This window comes from Echinops telfairi, unplaced genomic scaffold (genome assembly GCF_000313985.2).
Source record: "Echinops telfairi isolate 266 unplaced genomic scaffold, ASM31398v2 ScPeMD7_9;HRSCAF=40, whole genome shotgun sequence".
NCBI lineage: Eukaryota > Metazoa > Chordata > Mammalia > Afrosoricida > Tenrecidae > Echinops > Echinops telfairi.
In genome coordinates, this window is record NW_022103906.1 from 29,650,222 (window position 1) to 29,661,341 (window position 11,120).

Sequence of the window (11,120 nt, forward strand, 5' to 3'; positions counted from 1 at the left end):
TCACTACATTTCAAATTTGGAATTTCAAATGTCACATTTTAAGAAAAATTCACAAATGAAAGACTTTTTGGTGCTCAAGAGCAGGCAGGACACATTACTAAACCTAACGTTTTCACTAGCAAGACAGGAAAAGGCGCCGTGGTGGCAATGGTGAAGTGCCACGGTAGTGCTCCCTGGGGAGAGGAGCTTGGTGGTCTGGGCACTCTCCTCGGCCACCTGGGGTCACCGAGAGTCTGAATCCACTCCACGGCCCCTACCATCAACCACCTGAGGGATAAAGGACCGGCTTCCGGTGAGAGTCTTTCCTGTGTACTTTGCGGTATCTGTTTACTCTACCTATCGGCGGCTCAGCAAGTGGCCAGCACTTGACTGTCAAGCCAAAGCTTGGCAGTTGGAGCAGCCTGGCCTTGAATCAACGCCACGGCACACAACTACAAAGAGAAGAGTTGAAATTGAAGATGAGCATTTTAACGGTTTGGATGGCTGAAGGATTAATGAAATTTATTTTCAAAATATGAAACACACCTTTTGGGGCATTAACAAGTTCTAACTTAACTTCCACCTTCAAATGGATCTGGAAAGATGTCCACCTGGTCTTACCTGGAGGGATCACCGTGGACATGCTGCTTGGTTACCACAGGCAACAATCGCGCCATTTGCCACAGCAGTAACGGGATTCATTTAATGGCTTTGCTCCTTGCCTCAAGGCTAATTTTACTTCCTGCACTTTTTCTGAAGTGCTAAAAAAAGACTTTTTCTCTATTACTATAAATCCTTTGTCAGAGGAGTGGATTAGCTCTGTTAGGCATTTCAATTAGGCTGTTTCGTGTTGAGTGTCTGAAATAAATCCCCTTTCATTTCCTCAGGGAGTCAAGCTAACGACTACTGTCCCCCAATCCTTCCTGCAGACAGTTCACAGAAACAACCACCTCAGGCCAAACCTGCACCTGATACTAAAACCTTAAAGGCAGTCATCATACATAAAACTATCAGCCATCTAAAAACACTGGAAATTGTTTTTCTTCCAAATGTATATTGACAGGAAGAACAGCTCAATTATCTAAAGACTTTGATTTACAAGAAGATCTGGAAAAACCCTGGCTTTCATAGTTTTGATTGCTATGAACTTACTTCTGCAAGTTTTTTATGCATGTTTTTATGATCAGTTTGTTTTATGCATGTTTTTAAAACACATGGGTGACTGTACTTTAAAGCTATTTCCTCAGTGTTTACAGCAACGAGAGAGGTCTTGGGGTCATGGAGATGTGGAATGAAAGTGGCTTATTCCACTTGCTAAGTTGAGTTCATTTTACAAATAATTTCCTTCAGAAATAAGGTCTTCACTCTGAATCCCACTGCCTGCACCTCTCTCTCCCTGTCCCCACTCGCCACCAAACGTCATGGCGATGAACTCAATTCAGACACACACTTAAATCTTTTCTGTCGTCGCACCTCAGTCAGTCTCCTCTGACCACCTTATTGAATGGTCTCTCTGCCACCTGCCTCTCCACATGCAGCCTGCTTTTATTATCTTTGCCTCCTATGTACTCTACCTATTTACGATGCCCACTGCACTATCAGTCCCGTCCCATACTCCCCAAATAGACATTGACCTAAATTCACTGAACTGTGTCCCCCAAGCTCCTAGAACTGTGCCCTACAATGTGGTACTTTTTTGTTGCGGTGTTTAAGTTTTATTGGCATATAATCCATGTTCCTTACAATTTAATAAATAAAACAGTTGTGCAAGCATCACCACAACCACTTCAGATGATTTATTATTAGCTAATTGCCAATTGCCTCCCAATTCCTCTGCCACACTCCTCAGGATGTAGCAGAAACACAGCACACATCGGCTTTCTTGGCACTCCGCCCCAGTTCTGTCCTTTCACATCACCATCCTCTGGCACTTTCCACTCACTGTCCTGTTCCACTTGTCACTTGCCTTCAATATTTCCATGGCAATTGCCAGGGAAGATTGTGGGACTTTGACAGTCTGTCAAGACAGGTTTTCCCGTGGAAATCCCTGGCAGTCCCCTCTAGTGAGGCCCTCTTCTCATGCCATGGACCCCCTTTCTTCTCCGTGTGTTCTATCCCCCTGACACTTTTCCTCTGGAGCAGCCATAGGTGGGGTCCACGTGGGGAAGCGGTCTCAGTCTGGGAACATGAGCACCGGACCTATGTCAGGGATAAGCTCCCTGGGGGCCAGAGTTGTGACAGCTCTTTGAAAGCAGCAGATTATGCCTAATTATTCTGATGGAATAGACTGTTGACAAACTGGGGATTTAAAACAAAGAACCTTATTAGAATATTCTGCAGGACCCTGCTAATTCTTTGCCCTCTATGGCCTGAGAGAGACTGGATTTGTTGACTGTAATCCTAAAGTACGGTGAGGTCACACACTCCAAATGGTTACTGAACAGCCTCTAAGTTTTTCTTCAAATGCGCCAGACAAGCACTTACCATGAACTTCGTCTCACCCTTGGACAGAGTGTCTGTGATAAAATGGGCCTTTTGTAGTTGCTCCACAACTCGATGCAACAGTTTGGGCTGCAGAATTAGAATGGGGCAATTAAAGAAAAAAAACAATTACTCCACTGAGGCAGAGAACATTTTTAACCCGATTCCTCAGATGGCCCACGGCTCATGGCTAGTTTTCCTGTGTTCTGGGTAATGGTCTTTTCCCTCTTACAGAAGGTTCACCTCATCAAATGAGATTTCTAGCTTCAGACCCCACAGTGATCACTACTAGCATATCTCAAAATAACCATCAATTGCATCTATCGGTTTTGTTCAGTTAGCTGGGCGGTATGGTAAGTGAAAATATACATTTCCAAACCACAATGAGTTTGCCCTTGTGAGCGACTGAAGAGAGGTAAATCTTCATACTTCTCTAATGTCTTACTAGGAAATGTTCCTTTAATGAAAACCTGAATATTGGATTGAGTATTTCCAAAATACCTGTGATTCTGTAAACAGCTGACTAAGAGTCCTACCTTTCAAAGGTCAGAGCTGTCTCTCAATATCTCTTAGAGCAACTTACTTTGCCTTGCACAGAATTCAACCAGTACAAAATATTTCAACGGAGTTTTCAGAAAGATTTATGCAAAAGCTCATTCTGAAAAGATCCGGTGGCCATTTGCAAGGTGGTCCTCGGTGTTGTGAGGGGCTGATGACATGAGATCACAGGTATGCAGGCACCTGCTTGGCTGACTCAGAGGTAAAGCTTGGATGGGTCAGGAGAACATCCATGTCGCCGCTGGACTCTGCGCCTGCAAAGACAACGTGCGTGCAGGAAATACCCTGTGTGGACGTGTCCCTTAGGCCAGCGGTTCTCAACCTGTGGGTCGCGGCCCCTTGGGGGGGGGGGGGTCGAACAACCCTTTCACAGGGGTCGCCCGATACATAACAGTAGCAAAATGACACTGATGAAGTAGCAACGAAAATGATGTTATGGTTGGGGGTCACCACAATGAGGAACTATATTAAAGGGTCGTGGCATTAGAAAGGTTGAGAACTACTGCCTTAGGCTACCACAGGGCTGAGCTGGTGACACACACAGGAGAGCCTTCCTTCTTACAGCCTAACTGTCTATTTCACTGTGCTTCACATTCAGAACTAGATAAAAGATTTCAATTTTCTGTCCAACTATTCAGGTGCACAGATGTAGACAGCAGAATCTGGGATAACAACAGTAAGTGGCATTAGATACACATTGCATACAATGGATTAATTTAAGGCATTAGATCTACACCTATGGACTCAATGCTCAATAAAGACAATATGCCAACCTGCTCTCAAACACAGCTCTGAACAATCACGTCTCAACATCTCAAATCAAATGATACACTTTAACTCAGCAAAGGTTAACTGGGAAACTTACTTCGACCCTTTGATACCTATTAGTAAGAATGACTATTCTGGTATGGTGGATGAGGACCCAGGAGCGGTAATGACACTGGGCTCTGGTGTGGCTTTCTCTACCACAGCACAACTTCAGGCAGGTTTTCCACAGCTGATCAAACCTGTCCTTTACTATGTATGAGGGGGCTTCAAAAGTTTGTGGGAAAATCCCATGATCTTTTCATTCCATTTTCCCCACAGACAGTTCTCCTACTGGATTTCCCCACCGACATGGTGAAGCGCCGACACGGAGACACTGTTTTCCTTGGGTGGATGATTTCATTTGGAGTGCTTCCTCTCCCTCCCGTTACTGCACAGGGGAATGCTATGTAACCCTACATCTCCGTTTCCTTGTCTCCAAATGTCCAAAAACAACGTCATATGCCATTATATGTCTAACTAAGAATAATGTAAGAACGGCACGTACCATTATACCTAGCATAGTACCTGGCACATAGCCGGCATAATAAAAATCCCCTTTATTTGTTTATTTCATTAATAGACTTTTATGTCTTAAACACCAAACTCACTGCCACTGAGCCAATCCTGACTCATAGCGACCTTACAGGGCAGGGTAGACTTGCCCCTGTGGGTTTTTAGGGCTATAATCTACATGAAAACAGAAAGTCTCGTCTTTCTGCTCAGGAGCAGCTGGTGGAGCAAACAGCACAGTGCTCCACCACTCCGCAACGGGGCTCCTCCTTTATGTCTTACAGTACTTTGAATTTTCCAAAAAGATTGAGCAGAAACTACAGAGAGTCCCCATATACCTTCTCTCCGCTCCTGCCCTCACCTTAGTCTCGTTAACTAACCTTACATTAGTGTGCTGCTTTTGTTATATACGAACCAATCCTGATCATCAACATTAATTAAAGCCCCAAGTTTACACTGGAGCCCCTGAGTGGTACAAACAGTTAGGCGCTGAACTACCATTCCAAAGATTGGCTGTGCAAACCCACCTCAGTAGAGACCTGACAACCTGCTTCCAACAAGTCACAGCCTTGCAGACCTTAAGGGGCAGCTGTACTCTGCACACACAGGGTGGCCATGAAACAAGGCTTGTAGGTTAAGCCTGCATGATGCCATGAAGTTACAGTTTGGATAAATACATGTCAGATGCCCTCCATGACAGTATCCTATAGAATAGTTCCACTTTCCTAAAAGCCCTGTATGTTCCACTTAAGTCAACCCTCCCCCACTCCTATTTGTGCTATGTTTACAGCCTCTATGTAAGCTTTGCCTTTTCCAGAATGTCATGTTGTAGGAATCCCACAGTATGTAGTATGCTGGCTACTTCCCATATCAATGTGCATTTACGATTCCTCTACTACGTACTGGGGTCTTTTTTGTGGCTCAATAGTTGATTTTTTTTATTGCTAAATGCTATCAGATAGGGGTACTAGTGTTATACTATGCATTCACCAATCAGAGGCAATTATGAATCAAGCTGATCTAAACTTTGTGTGCAAGTTTTTGTGTGAAAATTTTTTATCTGTCTGCATAAACGGTTGCTGGATCATTTGGTAAGACTATGCATGATTTTGAAAGAAACCGCCAAACTATCTTCCAAAGTGGCTCTACCTTTTTGCATTTTCCCCCTGCAATAGGTAAGAGTTTCTGGTGCTCCAGTGTGGGAATTATGCCTGGTCTGTCTCACCACCCCCCCACACACACACGGTGGCAACACATGAAGGGAGTGCGACAGAGCAGCAAAGAAGTCCCCGAGGAACCCTGAGAACAGACTTCCGACTCGGGGCCGGGCTTGGCACCTCATCAGAACCGATGGGCAAACATTCACAAGGGTCAGCAGACAGGCCTGGAGCTATTTATAGGTGTTCAAAAAAACCCTTTTCCTATGTCTAGCTATATAAGATAGGCAGGACAAACAATCTGGAGGAGAAAACATCAGGACCGGAGCTTCCAGGGCACATAGGAGAGGAGGAGGTGGGGGAATGGGAGTGGGGAGCCAAGAAACTCAGGGATAAAGGAACAACAAGAGATCTAAAATCAATGGCGAGGTGGGCATAGAACACCTGGTGGAGCGTGATCAAGTGCAATGTAGCCGAGAGGAAGTACAGAGAGATGAATGAAGGTCGAACATGATAGCAGGAAAGGAGGAAAGTAAAAGGAAATAGAGGAAAGAATTAGTAGGCAAAAGATATTTATAAAGGTATAAATATAGGCATGCACATATGTAAGTATATTAATATATAATGATAGCGATATAGGTCTATGTAAATATCTTTATAAGTTAAGTATTAAGGTAGCAGACGGACATTTGGCCTCTACTCAAGTAGTCCCTCAACACAAGAACACTTTAACAATCTGGCATTCTGTGATGCTCACACTAATCACTGAAGACAAAATGGGTGCATAAGCAAAAGTGGTGAAGAAAGCTGATGGTACCTGGCTATCAAAAGATATAGCATCTGAAGTCTGAAAGGCTTGAAGTTAAACAAGCAGTCATCTAGCAGGGAAGCAACAAAGTCCACATGGAAATAGCACACCAGCCTGTGTGATCATGAGGTGTTGACATGATCAGGTATCAGACATCAGAAGATCCAAAACAAACAACCATTTTGATGTGAATGAGGGAGGTTGGAATGGAGACCTAAAACCCATCTGTAGACAACTGGACATCCCCTCACAGAAGGGTCAAAAGGAAGATGCGAGTCAGCCAGGGCGCAGTATAGCACCGAAGAAACACACAACATTCCTTTAGTTCTTAAATGCTTTCTCGCCCCCACTATCATGACCCAGTTCTACCTTATAAATCTGGCTAGACCAGAGCAAGTACAGATAAGAGCTCTTGACACTCAGAATCCAGGGCAGATAAACCCCTTAGGAACAGTAATGGGAGTAGTGATACCATGAAAGTAGGGGGAAGGTGGGGGAGAAGGGGGAGAAAGGGAGAACCAATCACAATGATCAAAGTAACCACCCCCCCTCGCCACTGCAAGGGGATAAACAACAGAAATGTGGGTGAAGGGTGACAACAGACGGTGTAAGATATGAAAATAACAATCATTTATAATTTATTAAGGGTTAACGAGGGTGGAAGGGTGGGGGAGGGAGGGAAAAAAAGAGGAGCTGATACCAAGCGGTCAAGTAGAAAGAAAAGGCTTTGAAAATGATGATGGTAACATATGCATAAATGTGATTGATACAATTGATGTATGAATTGTTATAAGCCCCCAATAAAATGATTAAAAATAAAAAAACACACACAAACACAACACACACACAAAGAGTTTCTGATGCTCCACACCTCTGTCAGCATTTAGCGTGATCCGTGTTTTCAATTTTAGTCACTCAATTATCTCAACCGGTTATATCCGCAATTCCTCAAGAGCATGTAATGTTGAGCACCTTCTCGTACGCTTCTTTCCTCTAACAGGTGTCTGGTTCACTTTTAAGTTGGGTTGCTTGTTTTCTTACTGATGAGGTTTAAGCTTTCTTTGTATATTTGGATACAAGAACTTTATCAGACATGTGTTTTGCAAATATTTACTCCCAGATTTGAGGCTCATCTTTTTATTCTTTTTATATCTAAAAAAATCCACAGTAGGATCTAGAAGGAAGGCTGGTGGCACAGTGGTTAAAGCATCCAGCTGCTAACTGAAGAGTCAGTGTGGTTTGAACACTAGCTGCTCGAGAAAGACGTGGCAGTCTGCTTCCAGAGTGTACAGCCTCAGAAACCGTGGGAAAAGCTCAACGCTATCCCGCAGGACCGCTGTGGGTCAGAACGGACTAGACGGCAGCGAGTCTGACGTGGTTTTAGGGGCTACACAGACAGGCTTACCTAAAAGGAGGCAGCGGAAGATTCGGCTGTAGAACGCACGTTTTTGACTCATTGTCTTTTACACATGGCAAGAATTGAGGCTTTAGTTCTTTCTTTTCTCCGATGATAGAATATGGACTACTTCTGATTGCCTACAACCTACTTCCTTGGCACACCTTCATAGGTGCCCCAGAAATTCACAAGTGCCTGCGCTAAAAAAAGTTTAAGAAAGACTTCTACTTCAATTGTATAAATAAATGTATTTAAACTTATACTACCCTTCCAAAATTCTGGGTAAGAGACCCGAATGATGTGGTTCCCCTTTCCCTGCCTTCCCACGGGAAGTGGAGACCCCGTAAGAACTGGTGCTTTTGAGACATTATTCTTAGATCCTTTACAGGAAACTTGGAGAACAGAGACCAGCGAAAACTGAAACGCTTCATAACGTCACTAGAAGTTAGTCAAAGACTAACTAGAAGTTAGTCAAACTAGAAGTTAGTCAAAGACTAGCAGTATTTTGATACACCTAAAATAATTGTATAAATTTTGTTATAGTCAACAAAGTAACATCCTATAATAAAATCAGGATGAATTTTCCCTATTTTGTAACAACATATTACCACTTTAATCAAATAAACTCTTTAGCTAATATGATTAATATTTAGCTAATATTTAGCTAATATGATTAGTGGGTTTATGAAACAGTAGCACAAATTACATTTCTATTCCATATTTCCCTATATAGTAGTCTCCCTTATCAATAGGGGACACATGACAAGATACCCCCCATCCCCGCTGAATGCCTGAAGCCACAAATACCAAACCCGACATATACTGTGTCTTAGCCTACAAGTATAAAATAGCTTAATTTGCAAATTAGGCACAGTAATAACTAAGAATAAAATAGAACAGTTATAAAATCACAAACACAACAATTATTACAATTATACTATAATAATAGTACAAGCAAGAAAGTGAATGAGGGAGGCGCTGTGATTCGAGTTAGGCTACTATTTTGAGGGCGTGGCTGACTGAGGGTGACTGAAACTTTGGGGGGGGAAACACAGAAAAGGGGGAGACAGACTACTGCACATTAGGCCATTTTAAAATCAAGACACAAATAACGTAAAATTAGAAGTACTTTACCTCTTCTAAAACTGCCACAGACTGTAGCGATATATTCAGAATCCACCTTTTGAACTTCATTCAGCACAATATCCTAACGGAAGGAAAAAGGGAATCAGCGTTCCAAAATCAGTTTTCCTCAGGTGACTTCTTCAGCTCTCATCAGGGACCATAATCCAGTGCACTCTTACCTGCATCTGTAACATCTCTTCACGAGGGATTCTTCTCTCAAAGTCTTCAAAATATCTATAAAGACAGAACAAGGAGACAAAAGACTGATAAAATTTGAATCTCCTTTCATAATTAAATTGCCTACCATAAACAAGTGCCTTTACCCCGTAAATCCTTCAAAAATTAATACCAGAATTCACTGGGAAGAAAACTATAAAATCTAAAGGACATGTTATGTCTTGCATTAAAAAAAATTTTTTTAAATTCTTAATTGTCATTATCCTCTGTAACATCTATAGTGACTTGTGAATACACATCACATTCGTGTTCTAAGAAATAGTAAAATGTACAAGTTAGCACATAGTTCCAAATTACAGTGCTCTCTACTAATAGGTCAAAGGTTTACTTTGTTGCCCTTAAATCCTGTAAAATTATTGCATATTAAAATAATCCTTTATTGACAAGCCTTGAAATAGTCACAAAAGATCATGTATCACGATTCCATGTATTGAAATGTCGAAATAGGCAGTTCTAAGGTGACTGAAATGAGATGTTAGGGTGCTGGGGGAATGGGAAGTGACTGCAAATGAGTACAGGGTCTCTTTCTGGAGTGAGGACTGGCGTGACGGCGGGCTGCACAACTCTGTGAATGAACCAAAAAACATTTCCTGTCAATGGGCCAATTGTATGAGGGACCTTCAAAAAAGTTGGTGGAAAAATGCCATTATCTTTCAGTCCCCTTTTCCATGAACTTTTTGATATATGAAATATATCTCAGTAAAGTCATGAAAACTATCTCAGTATCAAATAATATCTAGGCACTATATCTGAGAATGATGTCTCAGAAGCACCAAATCAGAATCAATTTCCACAACAAGCAGGTTCATCAAAAGACCGCTACATATGATATGACTATGAGAAAAATGAGAACCCTCTCTTTCACCAGCTCAGTCCTGGGAGGGTCGTAAAAGTTTTAAAATGTCATAGTGCAGGGAAAGCAGAAATGTGCCATTGGTGTTAGGGCTGAGCGGCTCACCGGGAGAACCACGTAACTGCACGCTCAGATCCAGATCACCCGACGTGGCCGATAGCACAATAAAATGTTTCCCACAATTTGTTTGGTTGCCCAGGGCATATGAAACTTACATTTATACTATATTGTGATCTACTAAGTGTGCAGTAACATTATGAAAAAGCTTGAAATACTTTGAGAATTACCCAAAGGGACACAGAGACAGGAAGACAACACATGCTCTGGGAAAAACAGTGCCCACAGACGTGCGTGGGACAAACCTTCCATCTGCAGAAACGTGGTGCCCGTACAGCACCACACGTGGAAGCCTGACCAACAAGGCATGTCTGCACTAAAACTAGAGGAGTTATATATGTCGGGGATTTCAAAAATTCGGAGAAAGATAGAATATAAGTTTTCTTTCTCAACATTAGCTGCATCAAGGCCAAGACGTTTTGTCATTTAATCCATTCCCACTGCACTGAGGGTCCTGGGAATTTAACCATCTCAATGCAGTCTTTTTAACATTATTAACAGAAGGAAAATAGGGGCCCTCACCATTTGTTTTAAGATTAAGAAAGAAACTGATGTCAGAGGAGCCAAAGCAGGACTACAAGGTGGGTAAGGTTGGTGCCTAAAGATCTCTCATAGAAGTTCTTGCAAAATGGCTTGTTTGATGAGAGGACTGAGTAGGAGCATTGTTGCGAGGGGCTCTCCGGTGAAGCTTTCCCGGCCTTTTTTCTGCTCAAGCTTTAACTTTCTCAAAACACTCTTATAATAAGCAGATATAATTGGTCTTTGCTCTTCAAAGAGTCAACAAACAAAATGCTCAAGCATCCCAAAAAACCGTTACCATAACCTTTGCTGCGTCACTTTTGCTGACTGGATCTCTTCCATCTCTTTGTAGCCATCACTTCTTGTTTTGTCTTCAGGATCTTTCTAGTACAGTGATGTCTCATCGCTATTACAATTCTTCCAGGAAACGCTCCACAATCTTGAGCCCACTTGTTGACAATTTCTATCGAAAGCTCTGCTCTGATCTGCAGCTGATCTGGGCCCAGCAGTGCTGACACCTAGTGTAAACATGTGCTCAGCTTTAGTTTTCCAGTCGGATGATGTAAGCTGGAC

General features: G+C 42.5%; 1 protein-coding gene across 1 annotated transcript in view; it reads right to left on the reverse strand.

Moving 5' to 3' along the window:
• POLB (DNA polymerase beta) overlaps positions 1-11,120 on the reverse strand; it is a 38,231-nt gene that overhangs the window by 5,101 nt on the left and 22,010 nt on the right. The window contains exons 7-10 of the mRNA XM_045286853.1: positions 9,001-9,084; positions 8,831-8,903; positions 3,202-3,272; positions 2,464-2,550 (exon numbers count right to left, since the gene is read on the reverse strand). Coding sequence (XP_045142788.1) covers positions 2,464-2,550; positions 3,202-3,272; positions 8,831-8,903; positions 9,001-9,084 — 315 coding nt within the window. The remainder of the gene's footprint in view (positions 1-2,463; positions 2,551-3,201; positions 3,273-8,830; positions 8,904-9,000; positions 9,085-11,120) is intronic.